Here is a 13441-nt window from a genome sequence, read left to right as displayed (position 1 = left end):
GGTGTCAGTGTCAGGGAACTTCCTGATCTACTAAACCGAAGTTTAATTTATAGGTATGACTGCATCATGCGCAACTGCTGAAGAACTAAATTTACTTTAACTATGCATATAACTGAATTACATGCAATTATTAACACATGACAAGTTCATTCAGAATGAAATGTTCCAGATATCTCACTAGCAAGCTAAGTTCATGCAAGCATCATTCTCGGCCTTGTATGATTGACTCTGTGGGCGGGCATTAGTCTTTTCTTTTATGGCAGGGCTTTCTATGGCGTGGCCACGAGTTACATACAATCACACATTTCTACTAATTATAGCCCTTCCCCGTGAAAATGATAGTTGACAACCTCTCCAGGTCGATAAATCGGTCCAATTGTATTTCCATATGTGGAGAAGACAGCTGTTCAGCAACCAACATTGTTCTTTTAAAAGGGAGTGTAGCGGGCGCCCTTGGCATCCTCCAGTGAGCTCTGGGCAAGGTAGGTTCTAATGGTCCATTCACTCTATGCCTAATAGAATGAACACGGTTACGTGATATAAATATTAGAATTACTAATGCTGCTGCGGGAGCTTTATTATACCTAAATAACACACCCTTCTAGTGTATGAGATCCCCAATCCCCATCTCCCTTTGACTGAAAAAAGCAATACTACATTTTCACTCTGAAAAATTCCAAGATGGTTTGCGCAGTGCCTCGTATTTCACTGGTTCCATTCATTTCTCTCTTGAGATGTCTCGCTTGACGGGTAAGGGTCAAACACTAACGAACATATCGAGGGATAGCTAAGGTGCCAGTTACCTGCGTTAGTGGCGGCACTGAATAAAATCACCGACATGGTGAACCACACTGTTCGACCTGGACAAAAGTGGAGTCACTAGCTAAAACGCGGGCTAAGGTGATATCGCTCAGTAGATGTTAGAACTTGAAAGGGCAACCGTTTAAACACCGTGATCAAAGTTATGGAGGGTGGGGAGTTGTCTGTGGGCGAACACACATTAATTCGGGATCACATCATAGCTCCAAAGATTTCGCGGCAGCTGAACAGAGCGCGAAAGGGATTAATTTCAGCAGCTATGATTCGCGAAATTTGGTTAATGAAACTTACTGTCCTTTCTTTCGTTACAGCTTCTGGCTGCTTTATAGGAATCACGTATCCAGTTACTTGTACGGAACAAGGTAATTCTTACACCGTCTATGCATGAGATGTTTAAGTAAATCTTGTTTGTTTCAAAACGAAAGAGACGCTTTTAATATAAACCAAAGCATTTTAAAAAAGAGACTCTTATTGATAAGATTCCATGACTACTAATTGGTACTTTAAAATACACACACACACACACACACACACACACACACACACACACACACACACACACACACACACACACACACACACACACACACACACACACACACACACACACTCGCTCTCTCTCTCTCTCTCCAAAATATTTCGCTATAAAGAACCTCGATAGAATTATTCACATTGACTGACCATTTAAAATTATCCAAAACCACAAAGATTTTCATATAAATGTGGATGGTTTCCCAGAATAGCTGAAAATGTTCAAGCTGTTTGATTCCCTTTGTAAGTTGGAGAAGCATTCTTACAGGCCATCGTTGTCCTCAACGCTAAGAAAAATGCACCGCCCTGATTGGTGTCTGAACTCGAATATACAGCACGAATCACGGTGCAGGGATACACGATGCAATATAGTTGGTATTGCAAAGCCTTCGCGAAACATCATTAGCAGATAGATATCTTGCCATGTCATGCGCAATCGGGCAATTGTTCAAAAAAATTTGTAGGTTTAGAATATCTCAAATCCGGACCTCCATTCAGCTTTGCTAGTCCCTTAAATCAAGACACTAACCATAATATGTAGGAGCAGAATTTGGTCATTTGGCCCATTGGGTCTGCTCCACCACTTGATCATGCTAATCCGTTTCCCTCTCAGCCTCAATCTCTCAGCCCAGTATCCAGTGTCTTGGCCTCGTTGACTGCGGCAACGAGTTCCACAGACTCACCACTCTGACTAAAGAAATTCCCCAGCATTTCCATTCGAAATCGATGCCCCTCTATCCTGAGGCTGTCATCTGGCCTGGACTCCACCACGATAAGAAACATCCTCTCCACATCCACTCTGACGAGCCCTTTCACCACTCAATAGCTTTCAATGAGATGCCACCTCATTCTTCTGGATTCCACTGAGTATACCCTCCTCATATGATAAGCTTTTTATTTTCACTTTCATTTTCCTGAACCACTTTTGAACCTTCTCCAATGTCATTACATCCATTGATAAGGGACTCTAACTGCTCACAATGCTCCAAGTGTATAGTATAGACACTCCAGGTGAGGCCTCACCAGTGCCTTATAAAGCCTCAGCATTACAGCCTCGTTTTTATATTCTAAACTTCTCGAAATGAATGTGAACATGCCTTCCTCACCACTGACTGAAACTGCAAATTAATCTTCTGGGAAACCTACACCAAGACTCACAAACCCCTTTGCACCTCAGATTTTTGTATTTTCATTCCATTTAGAAAATAGTCTAAGCTTTTATTCCTTCTGCCATGTGCATGACTATGCACTTCCCAACACTGTATTCCATCTGCCACTCCTTTGCCCATTCACCCAATCCAAGTCCTTCTGCAGACTTCCGGCTTCCTCAACACCACCTGCCCCTCCATCTATCTTTGTGTGGTCTGCAAGTCATTGACATATAATGTAAAAAGAAGTGGACCCCTGTGGAACATCACAAGTTACCAGAAGTCAATCAGAAAAGGCTCCGTTTATTCCCACTCTTTGCCTCCTGCCAATCAGCCTATCCATGCTAATATCTTTCCTGGAATATCATGTTTGGGCTCTTAACTTGTTATGCAACTTAGGCTTGGCATCTTGTCAAAGGCTTTTCGAAAATCCAAGTATACAATATCCACCCATTCTCCTTTTGTCTATCTCAAATTAATAATCATTCAATTCTATAGTGTGGGTTCAGGCTACCTCAAAAACGTAGCTCTAACTTCACGTGATTGAAAATCGATATGGGAAGTCAAAAATGAAAGTAGAAAATCAGAGAACCACAACAAGGTCGGGCCACATAGTAGGAAGGGAAAGGGATTTAATGTTTCTGGTTGGAGACTCTTCATCTGAATTTGAGGAAATGACACGACATGAATCGTTAACTTTCTTTCTCCTTCCAAATATGTTGCCTGACTTGCTCGCGTTCCTAGCATTATTTTGCGTGTTCCATACACCAACATCTGCAGTCTCTTTACCTCGAATGAAGAGGGTCGCACTGGAGATAACCCACTCTTTGCGGTTTATTAGAATTGGCAGTTAGCAAACTAACTCCACCTGCATACATTTCACTTGGGGCATTCTTCTTCACCGCATCTGTGTCAGAATTGCAAATATGGAAGCTCTGTTAATACGGGGGTTAGCATATGCGGAGCGTGTAGCAAACTGCGGTTGAAAAATGCATTCCTTCGCTACCAGAGTAAGGACAAACGCGGGAGTAAACTTTTATATTTCTTTGATTCATATCGTGTTGAAATTCACAAGTAAACACTTCTAATGAACATTATAAACAACTACATTTACGCTGTTCGGTTTTTGCAGTAAGTTGCAACCATGAGTGGGGACGCTGAAATGGCCGTTTTCGGGGAGGCCGCAATATACCTGCGAAAGCCGGAGAGAGAAAGACTCGAAGCCCAAAATCGACCCTTCGAAGCTAAAACTGCATGCTTCTGCGCCGACGTTAAGAATGAATTCACTAAGGGCACCATTAAGAGCAGAGAAGGTGGCAAAGTGGTTGTGGAAACCCAAGAGAAACAGGCACGTACAGTAGTTAGAGAAGTTAATTCTGGTTGGATTTCGTGGAGATGCGATCGCAAATTTGTTTCCAAATAATTAAATGATCCATTGGTTATCTTGCAGACTGTGACTCTTAAAGAGGACCAGGTCTTCCCAATGAACCCCCCAAAATTCGATAAGATTGAGGACATGGCCATGATGACCCATCTGAGCGAGCCAGCTGTACTGTTTAACCTCAAAGAGCGTTACGCAGCCTGGATGATATACGTGAGTGAAATTTCTGATAAAGTAAAAAACACAGACACAATATTGTATTTTGTATAATATTACAGCAAACGTTGCGTTTGCTTTCTCTGCCTTTAGACCTACTCCGGGTTGTTCTGTGTCACTGTGAACCCCTACAAGTGGTTGCCAGTGTACAATCCCGAAGTCGTGGTTGGCTACAGGGGAAAGAAGCGTCAGGAAGCTCCTCCCCACATCTTCTCCATCTCTGACAACGCTTATCAGTTCATGGCAACCGGTAACATGGTCACTTTGCAATTATTGCATAAAATCCTCTTAATGCACGAAGATTTAGCTTTCACTTTCGTCAAAACGCATGTTGTATTGTGTATTATCACTTACGCATGGGGTTTCTGTTCACAGATCGTGAAAACCAGTCCATTCTCATCACGTAAGATTTTTGAGTTCTCGCATATTTCTGTTTAACAACTGGAAATATATTTTAAACTTTTTTTTTTAAGTTCTCTGCTTTCTACCTCCAGCGGAGAATCCGGTGCCGGGAAGACTGTGAACACCAAACGTGTCATCCAGTACTTCGCATCAATTGCGGCCAGTGGTGAAAGCAAGAAAAAAGAGCAGAGCAGCAGTTCGCTGAAGGTGAACCAAAGTTCGTTGTTGCGGAATCAGCGTTAAAAGATTACGCGTAGAATTACACGGGAATCACAGCTCCGTTGTATCTTACGATGATGACCCACGGTGTCGGTGGTGACCATGATCTCTCACTTCCCGCTAACCAGCGACTTAACCGATTGTGACGCAACTTTTAAACCTTGAGATGGTCTCTGCTTCAGCTATTCCAATATTTAAAACAACTTTCCCACAACTCTGACTCCCCTCTCTGCAGGACAGTTCAAATGAGATTTTGATTTATTCCGGTCCCTATTTTCCTGATGTCATCTAAATGCCCCATGGTTACCTTTGTTGATAGGTGTGATTTTAGTTTTTCATATCTGCGAGGCTTTATTGATACATTGTTTGCTCATCCGATGGAACAGATGTTTCACTACTAATACTTGGCACTTGACACTTCTAGGGAACTCTGGAGGATCAAATCATCCAGGCTAACCCTCTGCTGGAAGCTTTTGGTAATGCCAAGACAGTGAGAAATGACAACTCATCTCGCTTTGTAAGTGTGCAGTAATGCAAACAGGAAGTATTAAAACCATTTACATATCACCCTCATAAAATAAGCTACAGAACAAGTAAATAATAGTCGATTGCCAAGCTAATACTCAGGTATTTCTACTAACTCATATTTTAACATTCTTATTTTAAGGGTAAATTCATTAGGATTCACTTTGGAACCACAGGAAAACTGGCCTCAGCTGACATTGAAACTTGTAAGTGCTTCAGCTCTTTCAAAAGTACATAATAACATTTGAAACACTCGTTAGTTTATTGGAGAAAACATTCTTCTTGATGTCCTGCTGTGTGCCTCATACAGATCTATTGGAAAAGTCCAGGGTGACATTCCAGCTCAAAGCTGAACGAAGTTACCACATTTTCTATCAGGTTACATGTAACAAGAAACCAGAACTTATTGGTAAGAAATGATAACATTAACTTTTTTTATTAATTTTTTTATGCATTTCTACAAACCAACTACAAACAGAAAACCCAGCTACAAAGTGTAGATTAGTACAGTGCAAAGTAAGCGTATCAATTATATAATTCATAACAATAAGGAAACAGCACCCAGAATAAAATCATATAAGGTTAGTATCCTCCCCACCCTCCCACTATAAAACTCCAGACCAACTATTACAATATGTTTTAAAAAATCTATCGGAGAGTTCAACCCCACAGAGCTGTAAATATAAATTTTTAAAAAGAATTATAATGCCTAGTACCAAAACTATTGTGTAATTCCCATCAAAAAGAAACCATAAAACTTCCAGAGAGAAAAAAAAGCTGAAAGTAAGGGGTTAAAAAGAATAAACTTAATCTAAAGGGGAGTATGAAAGTATTCAAGAAAAGGTTCCCACACCTTTTGAAAATTTATGTCCGAATTGAGAAGTGACTAATTAATTTTTTTAAGGTCTAAACAGGGAATAATATCATTAAGCCATTGAGCATGAGTGGGTGGGGTAACATCTCTCCACCTAAGGAGATCTAAGCATTTAGCCAAAAGAGAGGTAAAAGATAATGTTCAACATTTAGTCAGACTCAAATGCATGTCTGCCTCACCTAAGGTACCAAAAAGGGCAATCAGAGGATTAGGTTCTAAGTGGCAATTAAGAATATGGGATAAAGATAAAAAGACTTCTCTCCAGAATTTCTCTAGACTAGGACAAGCCCAGTACATATGGATAAGAGAAGCCTCCCCCCCCCACCCCTTTACACTTGTCACAAACAGGACTAATGTCAGGATAAAACTGTGGCAATTTAGTTTTAGACACGTGAGCCCTATGTACAACCTTAAACTGTAAAAGACAGTGGCAAACACGTAAAGAGGTTGAATTAACTGACTTAAGAATTGAATCCAAGACCGCATCTGATAAAGAAATATTTAAATCATGCTCCCAAGCAGTTCTAATTTTATCAAAGGGGGCACACCTCAAGGTCATTAACTTATAATGAATAAAAGATATTAAGCCTTTACCCAATGGATTAATACGAAGAAACAGGTCCACAACTTTTTAATTAATTTACCATATTATGTTGATTATGTGTTATATATATAAGATACATGATTTGAAAAACATGCGATCTAAATCCATTCTTTGATTTCAGAATTGCTGCTCATTACCAACAATCCCTATGACTTTCATTTTGTTAGCCAAGGGGAGATTTCTGTGGCCAGTATTGACGATGGTGAGGAACTGATGGCTACTGATGTAAGTTATATAATTATGGCTGTGAATTTAATATTCCACAATTTGCTGGCATAGCTATCACTTATTGGTTGCTCCTTCTGATCTCTAGGAAGCCATTGACATTTTGGGCTTCACGGCTGAAGAGAAGATAGGCATCTATAAACTCACTGGTGCAGTAATGCACTATGGGAACCTGAAGTTCAAGCAAAAGCAAAGGGAGGAACAAGCTGAGCCTGATGGCACAGAAGGTAAAATTAAATGAATTTCAATTTGATGGAAATCAGCAGATACTAGTAATCAGTACTCAAAACTAAAGCTGCTGGAAACACTTGGCAGGTCACTTGGAATGAGAAACAGATTCAACAATTCAGGTCTGATAAAAGGGATTTTGGTGCTTTCTCCTTCCACAGGTGATGTCTGACCTACTGAGTTTTTCCAGCATTTTCTGTTATTATCTTAAAATAAATTCATATGCTTAGCAATTCTTGTTCCTCAATTTTATTTTCACTGTAGAATTCTTCATAAGTTTACAAATGATGTTTGCTTGTCAGCATCTGTCTGGGCCAATTTAATTGTAGGTATAATGGAATATAACTGTGCCCTCTGTAAGAAGGAGAAAATATTTAGTGTATGTCATCCTCTTTCACTTCCGCTGTCAATGTACTATTTCTGCACAAATTCTGCTTGTTAATGATAAGATAGTGCAGAAAAGGTCCACAGCTAGTACCACAAATGTTCAGCATATTAAAGTTTTTCTTAAAGTAGAAACAAATCAAGGAGTTGGGATTTGAAAAAGCTGTTGAAAGCAACAAAGCGTTTGGTTAAAGGGAATAAAGAGGAAGTGCTTCTAGTGGCAGAGAGCACAGAATGAAAGATTATAGACTTAAGGCAAATGAACAAAAGAGTAATGTAAAATGAGGAGACTTTGTTTTTGCACTATAGGTTTACTGATCTGTCATGTGCAGCACAAATTATGATGGGAGATGGTCTGTTAGTAAATTTCAAAAAAGAGTAGGTTAAGTATATATAATTGAAATAGCCAGGTTGGTGGGACAATTAGTCTTCCTGAAATTATAGAACCATACTAACTTGTACTGCAAAAGAGATATTCTTGGCTCCTTACGATCATGCTGACTGACAAAATCATTAAATAACTACCACATAGATGGAAGATATTCATGCCCATCGTGTCCATGTTGACAAAGGTTGTATTGATCCTCATTGCTGTTTCCAGCACTTGGTCCATAGCACTACAAGCCATAGTTCTTCAGGTACACATCTAAGTACTTTTTTTAAAGGAGATGCGGGTTTCTGATCCTAGTCAGGCATTAAGTTGAAACTCACCTTTCCCTCTCTGATCCTCTGGGTAGAAAGCAAAATCCTCATCTCCCCTCTGGTCCTTCTACTGATGGTCCCTTTGGCTTTACAAACCTGTGCTAATGAAATAAGTGCTTTCTACCTATTTTGCCTCGTCTTCTCATAATTTTCTGCACCTCAGCTAAGCCAACTCCCAGGTTTCTCTGTTCCACATTAAACAACACTAACACCGAGTGATTCATATAAGCTACAATTTTCCATTCATAGCACCATCTTCATAAACCTCCTCTGCATGCCCTCCAATGCAATAGCATCTTTTTTTGTAATGTGATGACTAGGACTTAAAATTTGGCCCAGTTAAATTCATACACAATTCTAACATAATCTAATTGCTTTTATATTCCACGTAATATCTAATAAATGAAAACATTCATATATCTTTATAACCACTTTATTAACCAAACCTGCTATCTTTAAGGATCTACGGATACACTGTATAAATGAATGTCCCTGTGCTCCCACACATCTCTCAATAGCCTCCCATATATTGTACATTTCCCTGCTTTGTTACACCTCCCCAAATATACTACCTAACCATTCACTGGATTAATTTCCATTTGCTACTCTTCTGCTCAAATGACCAGACCATCTGATATCTCTAGCTTTCCTCCTCACTGCCAACCACTTTTGTATCCACTGCATGTTTCCTTATCGCTGACCCCACATTTAGGGGTTATTAAATTATATTTATATTATAATATAAATATTATATTACACATTATATTAGGGGTTGTTAAATTAAATTATATAATATTAAGTTATTAATATTAAATTAAGGTTTTGCTTTCTGACATTCATGGGGAATTAATACTAAATATTAAAGAATAGGAGAAATAAAATACATTTTCTATAGTATTCAGCAGTGATTTGGCAATTAGCACCATCCTGCAGGCAAAATAAAAATCACAAGATGCTTTGGTACTCCCTTTCTATTGCCCTAATATCAGTTTGGCTGCTCTCTCAGAGTTGCCCCAATAGTAACCCAGAGTCTCCTTCAGCTTTGACCTGGGTTCTCTAGCTTGGGCATTTTCACAGTACTGTCCCAATACCAGTCTGGCTGCTCCCTTAATGTTGTCCCATTGTTGGACCAGGTGTTGCCTCACTGCTGCCCCCATATGTTCCTGGTGCTCCCTCTTAACTGTTGGTTGAAAAGAAGTGCCTGATAATGGAGCTTTTGCTGTGCTTCATTAGATACTACATGGAATATAAAAACACTGTTTTCCTATGGAAAACACTGATAATAATCTTTCAGTTGGATGAAACACCCATGTACCATTATTCTTTACTTCAAGTTGCTAACATAAATTTTGACTTAATTTGCCTTTTGTTTCACATTGTCTTTTCCTTTTAAGTCTATTCTGTCATATAGGGCCTTGTCAAAAGCAAAAACATTACCCTTATCAACCCCCCGATCCCTCCTTAAAAAATATGAACATTAGTCAGAAATGACTTTCAATTGAGAAATCCACAGTGATCCTGATTAATTTGTGCCATCATATATGAAGGTTTACATGCTTCTTCAGAATAGATTCTGGATAATTTCTGATAATCATCCCTGTGGATGACAAATAATTTATAGTCAGAGCCACTACAAATTCTCCTTTTACTTCTTTTACCAACATGGGATACTCTTCATCTGGGTATAGCAACCATTCTGTTTAAATATACTTCCAAGTTCTTGGTCTGTGGTCTTGCAGGATATAACCTATTATGTTCATCCAGTCACTTTCTAAATGTGGTGAGAGCTTTTGCTTCCATCATCCTTTTAAGCAGCGAATTCCAGTCCCCAAGAACTTCAACAGAAAATATCTACCTTCAGTTTTCTCCCTTTGATCAATTACCCTGATTTTTTTGGCCCTGAGTTATTGATCTATATAGGCCATTTGTCTTCACATCAAACAATTCTGTATACCTCAATTAGATGTCCTTTTCAACAACTCTTTTTCCAAAGAAATAATTACGGTTTGCACAGTAATTCCCTCCAGCTAAACTTGCAGGCAATATCCTTGCATTTTTCTTCTGTAACCTCTCCAGTGTTGTTATATCATTTCTGCAATATGTTGACCTGAATTTATGGAGTACAAATCTGTGCCTTATCAGTGTTTTGAGCAGTTGTAGCATATTCTCCTTATTTTTTTATTTGGTGTGTAAACGAATATGGTTGTGCTTTGTCTTACCTCGCTATTCCACTGCGTTCAGGTGTCCATAGCCTTGCAGTCAAAGAAACCTGTGTTTCCCCCACTCCATTTGTCATGTATCCTACCACATCAGATATGTTCCTGTGTCTTTCTCCTCACCAAGTGCACTACCCCAGATTCCGACAGAATGAATTCCAATTACCACGGCGCTGCCACTCTATTAATGTCTACAGTCGACAGATATGTTTTCCAAAACATCACTCATATGTGCAAGTTTTGCACTCATGATATTAGACCGAGCTGCAAATTTTTGGTCAACATCCTTGTCCTGTTTTCATCATCAGTACAAGTGTAGCATGACTTAAAGACCAAATATTAGAAATACTCAGGAAGTCAGGCAGTAGTTGTGAAGCAGGAAACAGAATTAGTGTTTCAGATTTTAACATTAACTGTTTTTCTCTCTTCAGTTGATGCATGACTTGCTGATTATTTCCAGTAACTTCTGTTGTTTTTTCTTATTAATTCACATTTCCAACAGTTGTAATGTTTTATTTTTGTGTTACCATCTTGGCTACCTTGCAGTGTTTCAGTTACTTGGCCTGTAGGGCAGAGATGTTCTTCTTTGTGTTGTAACATTCTAAGACTGTGACTTTTGTCTACTTAGTGGCTGACAAAGCTGCTTACCTGATGGGTCTGAACTCTGCTGAATTGCTCAAATCTTTGTGTTACCCACGAGTAAAAGTTGGCAATGAATATGTGACAAAGGGCCAGACAGTACAGCAGGTAATTATTCATTCCTAATCCTAAAGTGAGATTCTTCTGAAACTGTTCAGATTTATATAAAACTGTAGGCGAGTATTTTCCACCTAATGTATATTTATCTTGATAGGTGAACAATGCTGTTGGTGCCCTTGCAAAATCTGTCTATGAGAAAATGTTCTTCTGGATGGTACTGCGTATCAATCAACAACTGGACACTAAACAACCCAGGCAGTATTTCATTGGTGTGCTGGACATTGCTGGCTTTGAAATTTTTGATGTAAGAGATAAAACAGTTATTGGAATATTTAACCTTCTCTATCTATATGATGATAATGATCTTTTGTGATGGGGTGCTAATACATAAATAATTTTCATTTTGCTGGAAAGCATCTACTTTTATTGATTAAAAACATTTTCATTACAGATTATTATGTCTACATTTGTAATAAAATCTTATAATTAGAGCATAAATATAATTTCACTAGAATTATATTCTTCAGTTTCTTCACGGAGTTTGCTATGCTGTTTGTAAATAAATTGTGTTGGTCATGGTTCAATGGCCATTCACATGCTTCTCTCACAGATCCTTATTGGTTTTGAACCATGGAGTTCATTAGATAATCCAGCTAGAGACTTCAGTGGAGGTGGAATATTAAATGCAAGATCTATCTATTCATATTCCATTATACTATTGAAGGAAAATGAGAGGATTTCTTTCCCCAGTGACTGAGGGATGATCTCAGTAAAATCACGGAAACAGATTATCTAGGTTGGAAGAGCAACACCTCATCTACCGTCTGGGTAGCCTCCAGCCTGGTGGTATGAACATTGAATTCTCCAACTTCCAGTAATTCCCTCCCCCTCCCCCTTCCCCTATCCTAGGTCCCTCTCTGCCTTTCTCCCCTTTCAACTTTCTGCTCCTTTACCTCTACAGTTCTTTCATGCTTATCCCCTCCCCCCTTTATCCTTCCTCTGGTTCTCCACTTGGTGCCTCTAGCCCTTCACCCTCCCCTATCTCTCTTACTGGGCTTCGGCCCTCTCTTCCCCCCCATTCCTGATGAAGGGTCTTGGCCCGAAACGTTGGCTACTCTTTTCTCACGGATGCTGCATGACCTGCTGAGTTCTTCCAGTGTCGTGTACGTATTCTTATCTAGTCCTTTGTTGTTTATTGACTTTGTACAAAGTCTGCCTTATTTTTGGCATTAGATCAATAATCACACTCAACTTAATGGGATTAATGTTCTTTGGAATTGTTAGAAGATCAAGAAATTTGCTATTCAATACATGATTTCATTCATATGTCAGCAAATTTATATTGCCAGTTTATTTTAGAAGTGGACATAAGAATTTTTAATGAAAAACATTGCTGAATTGTTTATTGAAGATGATATTTTTAAGACCAAGAGTAAATTTATGTTAAAATGAGATCAGAAGCTAAGGGATATTCTAATCCATGTTCAGATGTTATTCAATCTACATAATGTTATCAGCTTTACATGAATTACAAATTTACTTTTTCCATAATAATGTCAGAATTGTCACCCAATATTTGTACCCACCTGCTGGTGATATTCTTGTATGATATTCAGGATGCAATTGTAGAATGCTATACTTGCATGGGAAATTTCCACAATGAGAGTGCATTTGAAATGGGAAAATATGACAGGATATTTAATATATTAAAGATGGAAAAAATGGTGTTTAATTTCTTTACAAATTTAATGGAGTTCATTAGATAGTCCAGCTAGATACTTCAGTGGAGGTGGAGTCATTTATATGGGATATTAAATACAAAATCTATCTATTCATCCAGATTCCATTATACTATTGAAGAAAAATGAGAAGAAAGTCATTTAGTTTAATGACTTTAACAAAAATAGCTACTTAATAGAGCAATATTTTTCTTTATGTGTGTAGTTCAACAGCCTGGAGCAGTTATGTATCAACTTCACTAATGAGAAACTGCAACAGTTCTTCAACCACCACATGTTTGTTCTGGAACAAGAGGAGTACAAGAAGGAAGGAATTGAATGGGAATTTATTGACTTTGGGATGGATCTGGCTGCTTGCATTGAACTCATTGAGAAGGTAGGAAAGAAAGTGTGTTGTACTTACGATGTAATGCCAATAATTGGCACAATAGGCATAGTTTATTTCTGGAAATTTCTGGCAGATCTGTGAGAAACTGCCATTGTTTCTTAGTGTAAGTGTTGGTAAGTTTTTGCAGCAAACTCAGTAATT

The 13441-nt window shown here is 38.6% G+C and overlaps 1 protein-coding gene across 1 annotated transcript in view; it reads left to right on the top strand.

Annotated features, from left to right (window-relative positions):
- Nucleotides 1-466: 466 nt before the first annotated feature.
- Nucleotides 467-13441, top strand: part of LOC140714558 (myosin-4) — a 30378-nt gene continuing 17403 nt past the window's right edge. The window contains exons 1-15 of the mRNA XM_073025849.1: nt 467-482; nt 1131-1181; nt 3631-3846; nt 3949-4092; nt 4189-4345; nt 4471-4498; nt 4590-4704; nt 5141-5233; nt 5384-5447; nt 5552-5650; nt 6841-6944; nt 7033-7171; nt 11103-11221; nt 11328-11477; nt 13118-13288. Coding sequence (XP_072881950.1) covers nt 3643-3846; nt 3949-4092; nt 4189-4345; nt 4471-4498; nt 4590-4704; nt 5141-5233; nt 5384-5447; nt 5552-5650; nt 6841-6944; nt 7033-7171; nt 11103-11221; nt 11328-11477; nt 13118-13288 — 1587 coding nt within the window. The 5' untranslated portion in view covers nt 467-482; nt 1131-1181; nt 3631-3642. The remainder of the gene's footprint in view (nt 483-1130; nt 1182-3630; nt 3847-3948; nt 4093-4188; nt 4346-4470; nt 4499-4589; nt 4705-5140; nt 5234-5383; nt 5448-5551; nt 5651-6840; nt 6945-7032; nt 7172-11102; nt 11222-11327; nt 11478-13117; nt 13289-13441) is intronic.

The sequence above is a fragment of the Hemitrygon akajei genome, chromosome 22 (assembly GCF_048418815.1).
Source record: "Hemitrygon akajei chromosome 22, sHemAka1.3, whole genome shotgun sequence".
Lineage (NCBI taxonomy): Eukaryota > Metazoa > Chordata > Chondrichthyes > Myliobatiformes > Dasyatidae > Hemitrygon > Hemitrygon akajei.
Note: the sequence above shows the minus strand (reverse complement) of the source record. Positions and strands in the feature narration are given on the sequence as shown.